The 18,260-nt window shown below is 36.9% G+C and overlaps 1 protein-coding gene across 2 annotated transcripts in view; it reads left to right on the top strand.

Annotated features, from left to right (window-relative positions):
* Window positions 1-18,260, top strand: part of LOC111153288 (ADAM metallopeptidase domain 10) — a 133,583-nt gene that overhangs the window by 27,407 nt on the left and 87,916 nt on the right. The window contains exon 2 of one of the 2 annotated variants that reach the window (XM_022512219.1): window positions 7,940-8,090. The exons of the other annotated variant lie outside the window; for it this stretch is intronic. Within the exon in view, the coding sequence (XP_022367927.1) occupies window positions 7,940-8,090 (151 nt within the window). The remainder of the gene's footprint in view (window positions 1-7,939; window positions 8,091-18,260) is intronic. 2 annotated transcript variants of the gene reach the window in all.

Raw genomic sequence — 18,260 nt, 5'->3', positions numbered from 1 at the left:
CAGTGTTCCAGGATTCATTGATTATGTACCACACCCAGTGCTCCATGCAGTATGTGCCTTCCTTAATTCCCACCACCAGGCTCACCCGTCCCCTATTGTATTATTGTTGATGTGTTTCTTTGATTTTGTTATTAACTGGCTTGTATAATTGGCTGCTTCCATGTTAGGGGCATAAATATTTACAATTATTAGATCTTCTTGTTGGATATTCCTTTTAATTATAGTGTCCTTCCTCATCGCTTATTACAGTCTTTAGTTTAAAATCTAATTTGTCTGATATAAGGATTGCCACCCCATCTTTCTTTTGATGTCCATTAGCATGATAAATGGTTTTCCACCCCCCATTTTCAATCTGGAGGTCTTTTTGGGTCTAAAATGAGTCTCTTGCAGACAACATATTCATGGGTCTTACTTTTTTATCTAGTCTGATGTCCTGTGACTTTTGATTGGGACATTTAGCCCATTTACATTCAGGGTAACTATTGAAAGATAGGAATTTAGTGCCATTGTATTGTCTGAAAGGTGACTGTTACTGTATATTGTCTCTTGTGTTAGTTTTGGGCTCTCTCTTTGCTTAGAGGACCCCTTTCAATATTTCTTATAGGGCTGGTCTGGTGATCACCTTTATTGGCTTTTGAAGATTGTTCTGCTGACTTTTTTTGTGTTTGGTTAATTTTTCTGGCCTGTGATAGTTTATTCTCTCACATGTTCAGATTAGTACTCAGCCAAACACTTAAGGGGACTCCTTTTTAGGTCTTATAGCTCCCTCTCTGTGTAGCTTTTCCTGGCACTCGACCCACAAGTTCTGAATGCCTGACCTCTATGAGTGCAGGTATCTGGCTCCTCCATTCATTGAGACCCTCAGACTGCTTGGGTTCTTCTACCCTGCACATTGGCGTGGAAACTGCTTGTAGTTAGTGAGTTGAGCCAGTTGTAAATCTCACCTCATTTGCTTTTCTTCTTATGTTCAGTTTTCTAATTGTTTATGGTGGTGGTAGGTTAAATTCAGTGCCTTTTCTCCATTAAAGCCAGAAGTGGAAACTTATTTAACAATTTGCATCCTTTCTCTTTTTCTCCTACTTGGAATCACTTCAATGAAAATTATGCATGTCACTTTACCCCTAAATACATTAAAATGTATCTTCAAAAATTCAGAGTATTCTTGTATATACCTACAGTGCTTATGAACTGAAGAATATATATATGTTTTTAAATATTTTATTTGAGAGAAAGGAGACAGAGAGAGCATGAGAGGGGGAGTGTCAAAGGGAGAGAAGTAGACTCCCCACCAAACAGGGAGCCCAGTGCTGGACTGTATCCTGAGACTCCAGGATCATGACCTGAGCTGCAGGCAGTCGCCTAACCAACTGAGCCACCCAGGTGCCTCTGTCCTGAGGAATATTAACAAGATTTCCTTAATATTATTTAAGATTGATTCTACTTTGTCCAGGATTCTCTCCAAATATTTTTTGTTTCCTTCTTAATTGAATTCTTTTTGCCATGGATCCCCCTTTGTCTTATTAAGTATTGGGGTATATAAATTAAAAATAGTTTCAATACATTATCTTAACTTCAGTGATTTTTTTTTTAAATAAATTACTGAGATCTCATAAATACTGATATTTAGGTTTAGTTAACATAGAAACATAGGTTTTATGCAGAAGAGGATAATGACATGGACTTGAAAACTATTCTGTTTCTGGGTAGCATTTTTAACTTTACCATTTAAAATCTGTGAATCATGTTTTATCTCAATTTTAAAGATTCAGAAAATCATTACTCAGATCCTTTATCAGTGAAAGTAAACATTATCTTCCCTTAGAAAATTCCTATGTGTGTGGGACAGAGAAAAGATGACTGATAACTCTCCCAGTAGTGTTCCATCCATGCAAATAATTGAGCTTTTATCACATGTCACCAGAACACCAGTAGTTAAATGTTTTAAGTTATTAAGAGAGGCAGAACACTTTATCTGAACTGTGACTTAAAAAGTTGACTTTTTTGGTGTTGAAAAAGGAGAGGAAGCAGTAACTTTGCAAAGCCAAGTGTGTGCTGTGGCTACTCAGTCCACTTAAATACAACTCAGTTATCCAATGGAAATCTGACATTGATTTTCAAAATGAAAGAAACTACCCAAAAGTTCTCATACTACCACTTCCTCATTCTTGATTTCTTCTTGATATTTTCTCTTGTGCAGGGTGTTTTTTAAAACCCAAGTATAAAGTTAAAAATATTTCTAAAGAATATGGAAAATGCATAATATCTGATTCCATTATTTAGTCTTGATTTTTAAAAGTTTCATACTAGCAGGCTTTGTCATCTCTTATATCCTGGGTTAACTGTATTTTCTTTGTTAGTTGCAAAGATATTTTTGGATTCTAGTTTAGGACTCCATTCTTGTCATCTCTCTTGAGAGCAGTGCATTTAAGAGGACAGTGAAGTGACTCAGTAATAGTTTACATTAAATGACCCTTTAATGCCAGCCTTTGTGCTAAGCAGGTTACATGCATTTAAGGTAGTCTTTGTCTCTGTTTTACAGATAGGAACCCTGAGATTTTAAAAAAGTTAAATATTTACCCATCAGAATGAAACCCAGTTCTGTGTTTATTCCTCAATTTATGGCCTCAGTTTGTGCATGTAGGTCTCAAAGGCAAGTGTGGGAAGAGGAAGTAGAGGAAGAGATGGAGGAGATGATAATGATGAATAATTTACTGAGGCTCTATGGTATTGTAGGCACTTTGCTAATTACCACACATGGCTTAAATCATAATCCAAATAGCCTTAAGAGAGAGGTATTCTGCTTCTCTCCAATTTTAAGGATGGGGCACTGAAGGTGAGTGTTCCATTTGATGAGGGCAACAAGCTAATAAATGAAGGTAATGGTATTTAAACCAGATAATTTTTTTTCCTAGTAAAAGAAAATGCTTACCATAAAATTTTTTACCTTAACCATTTCTGAGTGTACAGCCCAGTAGTGTTAAATATATTTACCTTGTGCACAGTCTTCAGAACTTAAACCCAGATAATTTGATGTAAGAGTTTGTGTCCTCAGCTGTATAATGACTACCCACTGACTTGCATATGTATAGAAAATTTGGCGATGGACACTTAGGCTTTATGGAATACATTAGATAAACCATTATAGTTTTTTTTTTTTTTTAAATTTTGGTGTTCTGTTTTATAAAAGAAGGCAGTTTTCTTTAGGATGAAATTCTGATTCCTTAAGGAATCACTCCTTTTGACTTCTGCTTATGTGAAGATGGAGAAACCAGGAACAGATTTATCCCTCTGCCTGAAACAAACTAAAGAAACTGAGGAAAAAACAAACAAAAACAAGAGAAACCGCAGCTTTGAAAGACACTAGTCACCAGATGGTAAAGGACGATGATCCCTGAGAGACGGGAAATGAATGAGCCAAGACCTATGATTGCTTCAGCTTTCTATCTTCAGAAAATTTCCATCTGCAGTGATATGGGAGGGAACCTAGATGGAGGCCAATTAACTCTGAGTTAAGGAGATGAAACTGAGGGTTGGGGGGAGGGGGTGACCAAAGCAACTAGAGTTCACAGAACATCAGAGTGAAAAGCACTGCATAGAGAGAGAATTCCTGAGATCCGCAAAGGGTTCCCCTAGTGTTTGGCAGAGTATTGATCAATGCATACATGTGAAGAAACTACCTGAGGCCAGGGAAAGAAAGAGTGCCCTGTGTTCACATAGAGCAGGAAATGTGCCTCTTCTCACTGGCTAGACTGAAAAAAACTCAGAATTTGTGGAGCAATGGGGTAGACCACTCAAATAGGTCTTGCTTCAATACTGGGGAATGGGGCGCCTGGGGACTCAGTCATTAAGCATCTGCCTTCAGCTCAGGTGTTGGTCCCGGTGTCCTGGGATCGAGCCCTGCATCAGGCTCTCTGCTTGGCGGGAAGCCTGCTTCTCCCTCTCCCACTCCTCCTGCTGTATTCCCTCTCTCCCAGTCTCTCTCTGTCAAATAAATAAGTGAAATCTTAAAAAAAAATAGTGGGGAATAATTAATCCTACCCTGAACACTGTTCCTGACCCCCCTATCATAAATGCAAGACCCAAAAGGCTTGAAGTATTTCCATGTAACTATAGTTTGTCTTGTAACAAAGCCTGAGAATTTTTATGAAAATACAAAAAAGCTTAGAACAGTGAAATTTGCAATGTCTGACATCCATTTGATGAAAGATGATAAGGCGTGCACTGAAGCAGGAGAACAACAGTCTCTAAGGAGAGGAATAAACAATTAATTGGAGTCAACCTGGAAGTGACACAGGTATTAGAATTAACAAGACATAGACAAGAACATTAGAAGAGTATTATAGCTTTATTTCATGTATTTAAAAAGTTAAGTATAGACATAGAAAATATAAAACAAATTTTAACTTCTACAGATGAAAATTATACTGTTTTCAGTGGAAAATGCAGTGGATGGCATTAATAACAGATTAGATATTGCAGATTATTAGTGAACTAGAAGATATAGCGGTAGAAACAATTCAAAATGAAGAGAAGAAAGAATTTTTAATGAATGAGGAAAGCCACCAGTTGACTGTGGGAAAAGCTTAAGCGACCTGATACACTTGTAATTTGAGTCCTTCTGGGGAAGGGTGGAAAGAGTTTAAAAAAAAAAATTGAAGAAACAAGTTTGAAAAACTGTCTACGCATAGATCCAAGAATTTCACTGAAATAAAGCTCAAGAAATATGAAGAAACACATCGTAATCAAATTGTTCAGAGCCAGTGATAAAATCTTAAAAGCAAACTAGGGAGGAAAAGATACATTATATTCAGAGGAGGAAAGATAAGGATGACAGATTTCTTCTCAGAAGGAATACAAGTGAAAAGATGGTAGAACAACATTTTTAAAGTATTTAGAGAAAAAATACAAACCTGACAGCCTGGAATGTCCAGTGAAAATATCTTTCAAAAATGAAGACAAAATAAAGACTTTCAGACATATAAAAGCTGGAAGAATTTTTTACCAGCAAAAGTGTTAGAGGAAATCAGAAGGAAAATGATACCAGATGGAAATATGGATTCACGTAAAGAAATAAAGAACCCTGGAAATGTTAGAGATTTTTTCCTTGTTATTTAAACCTCATTAAAAGATAGTTGTCTGTTTCAACCAAAACAATAACAATATATTGTGAGATTTATAAAACGTAAAATATACAATGGCAATAACCTCTAAAGGCCAACAGGAGGGAAGTGGAAGTATAGTAATGTCAGGTTCTTGTACCTGAACTGTTAATGGTAGACTGGGATAAGTTAATGATATATACTAAAAGCCTTAAAGCAACTACTGAAATAACCACACAGGATTTTGCTGATAATCCAATGAAGAGATAGTAATGGAATCATGAGAATAATTAGTCCAGGGGTGCCTGGGTGGCTAAGTTGGTAAAGCAGCTGCCTTTGGCTTAGGTCATGATCCTAGGTTCCTGGAATCAAGTCCCACATCAAGTTCCCTGCTCCATGTTGGGCTCCCCACTTAGCGCTGGGCTCTCCACTCAGTGAGGAGTCTGCTTCTCCCTCTGCCTCTCCCCTCATACTCATGCTCTCTTTCTCTCTCAAATAAATAATAAAATAAAAATCTAAAAACAAACCAAAAAACCCAAAACCCAAAATAATGGGTTAAAAGTAAAAGGATGGAAAAAGATACACTATGCTAGTCCCCAAAAAAGAGGGTAATGGCCATATTAATATCAAAGTAGATTTTAGGACATAGAATATTACAAAGAATAAAGATCATCTGATAATGATAAAGGATGAATTAATTCAAAAGGCATGATAATCATTAACATCTATGCATGTAATAATAACAGCTTCAAACATCAATGAAGCAAAGAACTGCAAGGAGAAATAGAAAAAAATCAATCATAGACAAATTTCAATACCCCTTTCTTGATAATAGAAGAAGTAGATCGAAGTCATTAAGGATATAGAAGACTTGAACAGCCTCAGCAACCAACTTGACCTGGTTGACATTTATAGAATACTCTGACTCAATAAGAACAGAGGTTGACATTTTTGGAGCACTTACTGTTAACAGCAGAATATACATTCTTTTCAAGTGCCTATGAAATATTTGCAAAGATAGATCATATTCTGGATTATAAAATAAGTGTCTGATTTTAAAAGGATTGATATACACCACAAAGCAAGTTTTCTGGCTATAGTGGGATTAAATTAGAAGTCAGTAACAGAAAGGTATTTGAAAAATCTTCAATATTTGGAAAGTAAATAACAGACTTCTAAAAGGACATGCAAGGGTCAAAAAGGAAATTCGAGAGTATGTTGAATAGAATGAAAGTGGTAACAACAAAATCTATGGAATGCTGCTAATGCTGTATAACAGGGACATTTATAGCAGTAAACATCTGAATTAGAGAAGAAGCTAAGTTTGTTTTTGGTTTTTTTGAGAAGCTAAGTCTTAAATCAGTAACATTACCTTTGGAAACAAACAAGAAAGAGCAATTAGACTCAAAGTAAGCAGAAAAAAATAAAGATCAAAGTGAAAACCAACAAATAGATAACAAAAATAATGAGGGAAAATCAAAGGAAAAGAAAAATTAAAAAAAAATTTTTTTAGGGGGCACCTGAGTGGCTCAGTGGGTTAAGCCGCTGCTTTCGGCTCAGGTCATGATCTCAGGGTCCCGGGATTGAGTTCCCACATCGGGCTCTCTGCTCAGCAGGGAGCCTGCTTCCCTCTCTCTCTCTCTCTGCCTGCCTCTCTGCCTACTTGTGATCTGTCTCTGTCAAATAAATAATTAAAATCTTAAAAAAAAATTTTTTTTTAGAAGATCAGTAAAAATCAATCTCTAGCCATCCTGATCAGGAATGAAAAAGACAAGATATAGATTACCAGTATCAGGAATGAGAGAGGTAACGTCACCCCAGATTCAAAAGATATAAAAAGCATAATAAGGGCATATTATGAACGGATTTATTTCTGTAACTTTAACAATTTAGGCAAAATGGACAAATTCTTACTGCTCACCTTAGATAACCTAGGGGTGCCTGGGTGGCTCAGTGTGTTAAGCCTCTGCCTTTGGCTCAGGTCATGATACCAGGTGCTAGGATCAAGTCCCGCATCGGGCTCTCTGCTCAGCAGGGAGCCTCCTTCCCCCCCTCCTCTCTGCCTGCCTCTCAGCCTACTTGTGATCTCTGTCTGTCAAATAAATAAATAAATAAATCTTAAAAAAAAAAGGTAGTAGATAACCTGAATAGCTCTTTATCTATATATGAAATTGAAATTGTAGTTAATTAACTTTTCACAAAGAGGACTTTAGGGCAAGACGGCTTTACTGGTGAACTCTATGAAACATTTAAGGAGGAACTAATACCAATTCTGTATAAAAGCATACAGAAAATTGAAAAAGAGGTATACTTTTCCAACTCCTCTTTTACTCTAATATCAAACCTTGGAAAAGATAGTACAGAAAAAGAAAGCTATAGACCAGTGTCTTTCATGACTGTAAAAAGTAATACACAATGACCAAGTAGGGTTTATTTCAGTAATGTGGAGTTGGTTTAATATTAGAAAATCAGTCAACTTAATTCATTATAATTAATAAACTAAAAAGAAAAAATCCATATAATCAACTTACTAGGTGCAGAAAGACCAGGTGACACAAGTCAATATCTGTTCCTGATAGTTTTTATCAACAAAGTATTAATAGAAAACTTAACCTGATAAAAGACATCAAAGACAAACCTATGCCTAATATTCACACTTTTGTGTGTGGTTGAAATTCCTATTACAATAAGTTTTTTAAAAAAATGTATGTGAAAATACTAACATTAGTGAAACCATTGTTTCATAAGTATTTGTAGATAATTTGAATAATCGTGGAATCATACTAGAACTAGAATGGATCATCAGAGTGATACTAATTTGAACTGTTTATTTTTTATAGGTCAGTATGGAAATCCTTTAAATAAATACATTAGACATTATGAAGGATTATCTTATGATGTGGATTCACTACACCAAAAACACCAGCGTGCCAAAAGAGCAGTTTCACATGAGGACCAGTTTTTACGTCTAAATTTCCATGCCCATGGAAGGTGAGTAAATTTACTGCTATGTCTGAAGTTTTCCTATATTTAACTTAAAAGAAGAAATTTTGTACCATAAATTTTCCTTCTCTAATGGAAAGGTCCCCATTTGGAAATTCAGCCTATGCTAGAATTTGGCATATATGCAAAAAAAATGTTTTCTATTAAAATGGATTATCCTTTTTATATTAAGGAAACAGTCAAACTTAATGTTTTTAAATTTATAAATCCAGTCCTCTATTATATTATTGGAGGGTTTTAAAAAAAGATTTATTTATTTTAGGGAGAGAGAGATTGAGAGAATTTTAAATTTATAAATCCAGTCCTCTATTATATTATTGGAGGGTTTTAAAAAAAGATTTATTTATTTTAGGGAGAGAGAGATTGAGAGAACACAGGCAGGAGGAACAGAGGGAGAGGGAGTTAGAATCTTAAGCAGACTCTGCGCTGAGCACAGGGCGGGGCAAAGGGCTTAATGTCATGACCCTGAGATCATGACCTGAGCTGAAACCAAGAGTTGGATGCTCAACTGACGGCACCACCTAGGTGTTCCTAAAGAAGATTTTTTTTCATAATTTCCAACTACTTTTTATATGTCTTATGGGTCGATATATCTGTCTTAAGGGGGCCAGCAGTGAAGGTAGCTGGTTTTATGTCATTTAGTCATTTAATTTCTCAACTCAGTTTTTAAAAAATTTATTTTATTTATTTATTTTGAGAGAGAGAGAGCGAGCACAGGAGTGGGGTGGAGTAGAGGGAGAGGGAGAGACTGAATCCTAAGCAGCCTCCATGCCCAGTGTGGAGCCCAACATGGGGCTTGATTTTAGGATCCTGAAATCATGACCTGAGCCAAAATCAAGAGTCAGATGCTTAAGTGACTGAGCCACTCAGGCACCCCTAACTCCATTTTATCATTTCTAAAATGAGTTTGTAGACAGATTACCTATGGACTCCTCATTTCTCAGATTTGTTAAGGGATAAAGAACAGGGAGCCAAGGGAGAATGGTAAAAATCACATTTAGTGCCTGGGGTGTCCCAGGTGCATAGATGCTTTATTTGTGTTTTCTTAGTAACTGCTCAAAACCCAAACAAGGTAAATATCTTTTCATATCTGAGAAAACTAAGGCTCAGAGAAGTTTAATAATTTCTTTAGAGTTACACAGCATAGATTTGAGCCAGATCTAGCTCACTTAAACCCCATATTTTTTTTCTTTCTGTGCGTTAGGGGTACTCAGATACAAAATCTTGGAGTACTCTTTGTTAGACTCTCTCCCTTGCTTGCTGTAATTAGTAAATCTATTCCTTTTGTGTTTTTCCTACTGGTGTAACCCTGATTTATTGTTTAGCTCCTAATAGGTTTCCCAGCTTCCACTCCATTTATCATTAAAGCTATTCTATGGACTTCTATAAGATGACTCTTCTTTAAATCCTTCCTTTTTCATGTCAGCTTATTGCTCTAAAGTCTTCAATTAATGATTGTAAGCCAGATTTCTTAACTTGGCTTTCAAGATTCTTTCTAAATTAGTTCTAGTCTATTTTTCTAAACTTTATTCTGTTTCCCAACATTAACTTTTTCACCCAGAATGATCTAGTTGCTGAATATACCATGAACAGTTTGTTTTCTGTGTCATTTATCTTAAATCTTGATCATTTTTTAATGTACAGTTAAAGTTCTGCTTCTTTAAAGATTTACTTATGCCTTCTTTGGAACCTTTAAGTAGGTGAAATGTACCATTGGCATTTGATTCCTTCTATCTTCCTTTTCATGTATTTCATATTTATTTTTCTATATCTGTGTTTTTTGTTTCTCACAGGAAGACATCTTGGCTACTATTTAGTAATGTTTATTATTTGTACTTATGCTTAAGTATACAGATGTACAGATGCTTAAGAAAGATATTAATAGGGTGCCTGGGTGGCTCTGTGATTTAAAGCCTCTGCCTTTAGCTCGGGTCATGATCCCAGGGTCCTGGGATCGAGCCCTGCGTTGGCGGGCTCTCTGCTTGGCAGGGAGCCTACTTTCTCCTCTCTCTCTCTCTCTGCCTGACTCTCTGCCTACTTGTGATCTCTGTCTGTCAAATAAATAAATAAAATCTTAAAAAAAAAAAAAGAAATATTAATGGATGAAAAATCAGATAATAGATGCTATGAAACAAAGTATTTTATGCATGGAAATAAATGTGTTACTTAGATTAATTTATTTTCCATATTAAAAAAGTGATCATTGTGGAAAAAAGCACTTTTAAGTTATAAAATCTCTTACTTTTTGTTTCAAGGGAGATAAAAAGTTTCATTTTAAGGTCTGTTTTTCTAGATAAAAATTTTAGTGGCAATAATTCATGTAAATTTTTATGACCTTCAGATATTTTTAAATTACCCATTCTTTATTAGTGCCATGAAGTAATAAGCAATCATTAAGCCTTTATAAGTTTTTAGTGACCACCTCAAAATAAATTTAATACTACATTCCAAATACAGTGTAACTACCAAAAGGAAAAGTTTAGATTCTGGCTGCCTTTGGTTTGTATACCACATTTCTATTATATCATTAGATTTTTGTGTTTTTATGTGTCACATAATTCATATTGAGTTTGTGGCAAAACTAAATTCCCAGACCCCCCCACCCCTTTCCTTTGGTGTGTTTATGTGTGTGAGTGGGTGTGAGCATGTGAGTGCATGCTGTTGTTTATTAATCCAAAAACTTATTTATTGACTGCTAGTTAAACGTTACCTAGTTTAGGCTGTGAGTAGTAGAAACATAAATCAAACATAGACCTAATAGGGGCAGCAAGATATGGGTTAGCTGTTTTATAAGAGGAAAATGTAATGTGGTGCTTTATAGGTAAAAATACTGTAGATATTCAGATGAGGGAGAACTTACTTCTTACTTCTCTCAACAAAAGACCCGGAGCCAGGAGATCTCATGCTGCTTCAGGGGGAGTCTGCTTCTCCCTCTCTCTCTGCCTGCCTCTCCCTCTGCTTGTGTTCTCTCTCTCTCTTTCAAATAAATAAATAAAATCTTAAAAAAAAAAACCCAAAAAACTTGTGCCACAGAATGTGGTCATTTTAATTAAGTCGTAACCAAAATGTGGTCATTGTAATTACGTCGTAACATACGTTAGTTAAAAATGTGATGATAATCTGATAGTTTTATTTTTGTTTCCTTGCAGAGGTCTACAAAATGACCTGATTGGTGTAGTTACAGATTTCCTGCTAAGTCTCTCCTACTCCACCATATACAAAATGTTAGTTTTAGTACTCTACAATCCCTCATAAATAGGATTTGTATTGGTACACAAATTATGGGTTATTCAGTTAAGAACAATTTGTAATACAAATGAGAAGAGAGGTGACTATGGTAAAACAGCAGTGTGTCCATTGGAAGACCAAGCTTTATTGTGTATATGGTTTTGGGATGACTTTGGGCTATAGTGAGCTCTAAAATGTGTGCTGTCCTTGTGCATTGTGACTAGACTTATTATCTGTTTTTCATCTTTTTTTCCCCCAAAGATTTTATTTATTTATTTATTTGACAGACAGAGATCACAAGTAGGCAGAGAGGCAGGCAGAGAGAGAGGAGGAAGCAGGCTCCCTGCCAAGCAGAGAGCCCGATGCGGGACTCGATCCCAGGACCCTGAGATCATGACCTGAGCCGAAGGCAGAGGCTTAACCCACTGAGCCACCCAGGCGCCCCTGTTTTTCATCTTTTAAAAAATAGTCAAGTAGAGTTTATTTTTCCTGATTATATAGTAAGGCTTAATCCCCTAGAATCAGATCACTATATTTTAATAAGTTACAGAACACAATAAATACTATGCAGTTAACTCAGAAAAGAGGAAAATACTTGAAAAGGGTTCCACTTAGACATTTATGACTTGCATTTCTGAGTACTAGCACAGTCTGTGTGTGTGTGTGTGTGTGTGTGTGTGTGTGTGTGTGTGTGTGTATGTATTAAAGTCATTCTTTGTGCTGTTTGTTTTATGCTTAAGCATATGAGCAAATTTCCTTCCACCTGGCTTCCAAGTGTCCTAAATAAGAAAGGGTATATCACATCTCAGGTCTACAGATATTAATGTTAAATGCAGAAATGTTAAGATTCTTTAAGCCCTAAGTCCATTCTTTTTTTTTTTTTTTTTAAGATTTTATTTATTTATTTGACAGAGATCACAAGTAGGCAGAGAGGCAGAGAGAGAGGAAGGAAGCAGGCTCCCCGCTGAGCAGAGAGCCCGATGCGGGGCAATGCGGGGCTCGATCCCAGGACCCTAGAATCATGACCCGAGCCGAAGGCAGAGGATTTAACCCACTGAGCCACCCTGGTGCCCCAAGCCCTAAGTCCATTCTTAAGAATTCCATGAAAAACCGCTTCTCTTGAAATAAAGTTTAAAGTTATTTAGGGGCACCTGGGTGGCTCAGTCGTTAAACGTCTGTCTTTGGCTCCGGTCATGATCCCAGGGTCCTGGGATGGAGCCCTGGATCAGTCTCCCTGCTTGGTGGGAAGCCTGCTTCTCCCTCTCCCACTCCCCCTGCTTATATTCCCCTTCTTGCCATCTCTCTGTCAAATAAATAAATAAAATCTTAAAAAAAAAAAAAAAAACTAAGTTGAGAACTGATGATTGCTCTGAGTTTTACTTCTTCAATAGGATTTCAATCTGAAACACCGTTTTTATTTTACATATTTTTAAGCACTAAACTAGGCTTTATGTGGAAGAGATGGAATGAGTGTAAACAAAAACAAAAAACAAAAAAACCAAAAAATCCCCCCAAAAGCTGAGCTTCCTTCTGCCCATTTTGAAAAGGGAATGGAAGTAAGAGTATAAAAGTACTTTTCTGGCGTGCCAGACGACTGTTAATCTCAGGGTTGTAAGTTCAAGCCCCAACTTGGACATGCATCCTACTTAAAATAAAATAAAATAAAATAAATTTTAAAAATGCCAAAAAAGTGTTCACAAAAAAGAGGCTTTTGGTGTCAGAGTTTCTAGAGTTGATGATTTAGATAGTAAGTGTCAGAAATTGCATATATTTTAGTAGTAGAAATACCCATCAATCACTTTCCTCAATTGTAAATTATATTTCATGCTAAAATATTGCATGTGTAGCTGGGTCTTTTATGAGGTAAGTTCTCCAGCTTAGATTTGATTTACTTTGGTTCATAGCCATCCTTGTTTTTTTTTCCGTTCTTCAATTGATTAAGCCCCACGTAAGTTGTGCTGTTTCTTAAAAGTGAAGCAAGGATTTTCTATAATTAAAAGTTATTTAAGTGTTTATTCTATTTTGTTATACTTGAAAATCCTTTATCTAACTATTGCTTGGATATGTTTAGTTTATTGGTTTTATACTTGTTAGGTTGTTTTATTAAGCATCTGTGAAGTCTTGTATAGTTGTATGCTACTTTAAAACTGGTAACTCTTCAAAAATTTTTTGGTAATGACATATATAGTTTCTTTTTGAAAAGCTTCTGAATACTGAGATTCCTCAATTGGTTGTATCATAACCTCTTTTCTAACTTCTTAGAAGTCTTTGGTTCTTTGGGTTAACAGTTTTTTGGGGGGAGGATTGACAAATATTTTAAAAGATTATTTATTTATTTATTTATTTATTTGACAGAGAACACAAGTAGGTAGAGAGGCAGGCTGAGAGAGAAGAAGCAGCAGACTCCCTGCTGAGCAGAGAGCCCTATACGGGGCTCGATCCCAGGACTCTGGGATCATGCCCTTAGCTGAAGGCAGAGGCTTTAACCCACTGAGCCACCCAGGCGCCCCTTTTTAATACTTGTACATAGGGATAAAATCAAACTGTTCATTTGTGTATGAGTCTCTGAAATCTTTTAACCACTTTGAACTAGTTCTAAAACAGTCTGTGCGGGGAGAATAAGGCTGAATCAAATCAAATGTAAACCAAAAGTCTGACATCTAGATAGAGTCTTGTGTTGGTATGGGACGTATAGTTGTGTAATATAGCAGTATTTTTTTTTTTAAACCGCAAACCACGGATTGTTTTGAATGGAATTTTGATCTCTGGATTGAATGAACAAATGCATTGTGCATTTCTTTCTTTCTTTTTTTAAGATTTTATTTATTTATTTGAGAGACAGAGATCACAAGTAGGCAGAGAGGCAGGCAGAGAGAGAGGGGGAAGCAGGCTCCCTGCTGAGCAAAGAGCCCAATGCGGGGCTCCATCCCAGGACCCTGAGATCATGACCTGAGCTGAAGGCAGAGGCTTAACCCACTTACCCACCCAGGTGCCCCTGTGCATTTCTTTTTAAGTTTATTTGAGCTACAAGAGATGTTTCTCCAGTTTTAATATGCTGTAATTTACTAAGTCCATTTTCATGTTTTAAGCACCTAATGTATTCCAGGTACTTTAGTAGTCACTAGTAATAGAGTAACTGAAGAGACAGGTCCTTGCTGGTGAGGAGTTTATGGATTCGTGAAAAAGGCAGGTGTTGGATTAGGAATAACAGCTGTGATAAATAGTAAGAAAGGAATGTTAAGAAGATTGCTATAGGAGCATTGGGGGATGCCATCTTGTTTGGAGGTCAGGGAAGGCTACTCTTAGGAGATGGCATTTAAACTGATTCTGGAAGGATGACAGAAGAGGAGTTGGTTAGCCAAAGAAGGGAATGAAATGTGTTCTAGACAGAGGAAACAGCATATGCAGGGATACTGAGATGAGAAGTGGCATGTTTATGGAATTGAAGGAATTTCGTTATATGAGGGGATATAAAATATGAGGGAGAATGGTTCCAAATCAGACTGTAGATGTAAATAAGAGCCACATCTCTGAGCGTTTATGTAAGTCATGGTAATAATCTTTTGTTTAGTCTTGGAAGGTTTTTAATGATAAGTAACTGTGTAAGGTTTAAAAAGTTCAGTCTGGCTGCAATTGAAGAATAATTTGGAAGGGAGTTAAACTAAATGCATTGAGGCTGTTCAGGAGGCTGTTGCGCTAGTCCTCATGGGAGTTGGTAGCCTGCATTAAGCTGGTGTTAGAGGTGATGAAGGAGAGTGGGTAAATTTAAGACATTTTAAAGGTAGAATTTATTGAGCTTGGTTGATACATAGGTATGAAAGGAGTTATAAGAGGACTGCTTTCTGGTTTGAGCAACTGAGTGGCTACTGGGTCCACTTAGATAAGGAATATTGGAACAGGTATAAATTTTAGGAGAAATCGTAAGTTCAGTTTTGGACATGTTTTGTGGAATTCATGAGAACCTAGGAGAGAACTAAATGCCAACAATTTAAATTTAGGTGGTGATTGGGGGGGAAGCAAAGCCTGATGAGTGGTAAGAAAAGTAGAAAACCTGAGAGCGTGGTATCCCAGAAGCCAAGGCAAACAATATTTCAAGGTGGGGAATGGTCAGTTGGTGCTTCTTGCTTTTGTTATGGTGAACATTAGCAATATTCCTAGTCTATATTATTTACCCTTTTTTGAATTTCTCTAGTTTTGATGATTTTGCTGGATCTAAATGCACAGGGTAGTCCAGATTTGGATACATCATGGTCACATATAAATAGCTATGGTAGCAAAATAGCTATTTTTGTGTATGTGAATTTCTAATGATTCATGAAAATAGCCAATATATTTTTAGGCATTTTGGTTTTAAGAGCATATTGGCCAATATCTTTGACAACCATCTGTACTAATTCTGCAGTGATCGATTATAAGGACTCCAGTTGTCTTTTGAGTATAGCATGGCTAATTTTTACTTAAATGTGTGAAGCAGAAACACATCAGTTAATTTTAATTAATAATTTGTATGCATCTTTGAAATCTTAAATTATAATCACTTTGTATTAGTTAGGTTCACAAACTCATTTCTGGGAGAACAATGCTGAATGAACAGATCAAGTATGAACACATAGCATATCAAGAATCTTATAGGGGTGCCTGGGTGGCTCAGTGGGTTAAGGCCCCTGCCTTCGGCTCTGGTCGTGATCCCGGGGTCCCGGGATCGAGCCCCGCATCGGGCTCTCTGCTTGGTGGGGAGCCTGCTTCTCCTCCTCCCCTCTCTCTGCCTGCCTCTCTGCCTATTTGTGATCTCTGTCTGTCAAATAAATAAATAAAATCTTAAAAAAAAAAAAATCTTATACATGGTAGTAGGGGACAAATAGTTGTGTTATAAATAGGATTCATTGTTTTTTGTTTTTGGTTCATAGTAAAACTGTTCGGACCATATACGTGACTCCCAAAATCTTCTTACATTTCAGTTTTACAAATAGCTTACTCCCACTTGTCAAACTGAGTGAGCCTTTCACATTCTAAATCTTGAGAGACTTTAGAGGTCACTTTGTCCAGTGTAATATTGGATGATATTTTTGAGACATGGTCATTCAGCTTCACTTCTTTGTGTTTCAATTCCCCAAATAGGAAATGTTACTTGTGCTTCCCATGAACATTTAAGAATCTGCTATATTGAAACTTTTGCTATCATATGCTTTTTTTTCCCTACTAACTATAAAGTGAGAAGATGAAGGTGGTATCTTGTATTTATTTATTTATTTAAAGATTTGTTTATTTATTAGAGCAGGAGTTCAGCAGGGAGGGGCAGAAGGAGATGGAGAGACTCTCAGGCAGACTCCCTGCTGAGCACAGAGCCCAGACCCAAAACCCTGAGATCATGACCTGAGCCGAAATGAAGAATCAGAGGCTCAAGTGACTAAGCCACTGAGGCACCCTAATGGTGGTATCTTCTTCCTAAGTTCTTGTCACTTGATCATTAATCAGTTAATCATAGTTTATTAGTATAAATTGTAAAGTAGAAGTTCTTACCATTTTGTTCTTTTTCTTCTGGAAGTTGGGATAATCAGGGAGGCAAATCAGAAAACTATCAAATGTTTGGCAATAGCAGAGCAGCAGTACATCCCTTTCATCTGAAACTTTATTTTAAGTGGGAGGGAGATTTAGGATAAGAACTGAGTATAGTGCTCATCCATAAGGAAGGAAACGTGAGCTGCTTTTATAGCCACGGGTGGATGGGGTGGAGCCTGGGAGTAGAGCTTGGAAGAGGTGTTTGGATCCTTAGGCCTGTTCGGGTCTGGATAGTTAAAAGGGGCACTGGAAAATGTGGATAGGAGTAGAATAATTGAGCATGGGGAAGAGATAATGATAGGTTTTATCTTTAAAAAAGAGAGATCTGAGGCAGGCCTGGGTGGGACAGTTGGTGAAGCCTCCATCTCCTGATTTTGGCCCAGGTTGTGATCTTGGGGTTGTGAGATTGAGCCTTGTATCAAGCTCTGTGCTAAGCAAGGAGTCTGCTTGGGATTCTCTCTCCCTTTCCCTTTGCTCCTCCTACTTGTGGGCATGCTCTCCGTCTCTCTCTAAAATAAATAAATCTTAAAAAGAGAGAGAGAGAGCTCTGAAATATTGAAATTGAATGCAGAGGGGCAAATTTCCTTCCTGCTTCCCCCAAACGGGAATAGGGAATATTGTAGTTTGAAGGGATATGATCATAGAAATGTTTCAGAGTGTTTTCCATGTGAAGAATAACCTGCTAGCTGCTCAGACAAGTCTTAACTGATTCAGCAGAAGTTTTGGAATCCCTTCTCTGTGCTAGATATTATTCTATCTTATCTTCTGCTCTCCTCCCCTGTTTTCTTTTTTTTTTTTTAAGATTTTATTTATTTATTTGACAGAGATCACAAGTAGGCAGAGGCAGGCAGAGAGAGAGGAAGGGAAGCAGGCTCCCTGCTGAGAAGAGAGCCCATGCAGGGCTGGATCCCAGGACCCTTGGATCATGATCTGAGCCGAAGGCAGAGGCTTTAACCCATTGAGCCACCCAGGCACCCCACCTCCCCTGTTTTTTAATTTGTTATTTATTTGTTGATTTTGAGGTAAGATTGGTGTATAGCATTATGTAAGTTTTAGGTGTACAACATTATGATTTCGTATTTGTATATACTAGAAGTAATTACCACCCTAAGTCTAGTTATCCTCCATTGCCATACCCTTGATCCCTTTTACCCATTTTGTGTACCTCCCAACCCCCTCTCCTCTGGTAACCACCAGTCTGTTCTCTGTATCTATGAGTTTGTTTTTGCTTTGTTTTGTTTTATTTTTTAGATTCCATATGTAAGTGAAATCATATGGTATTTGTGTTTCTGTTTTTGACTTGTTTCACTTAGCAAAATACCATCAGGTTCCATCCATGTTGTTGCAGATGGCAAGATTTCCTTTTTATGG

This window comes from Enhydra lutris, unplaced genomic scaffold (genome assembly GCF_002288905.1).
Source record: "Enhydra lutris kenyoni isolate GAN:26980312 unplaced genomic scaffold, ASM228890v2 scaffoldscaffold31, whole genome shotgun sequence".
Classification (NCBI taxonomy): domain Eukaryota; kingdom Metazoa; phylum Chordata; class Mammalia; order Carnivora; family Mustelidae; genus Enhydra; species Enhydra lutris.
Note: the sequence above shows the minus strand (reverse complement) of the source record. Positions and strands in the feature narration are given on the sequence as shown.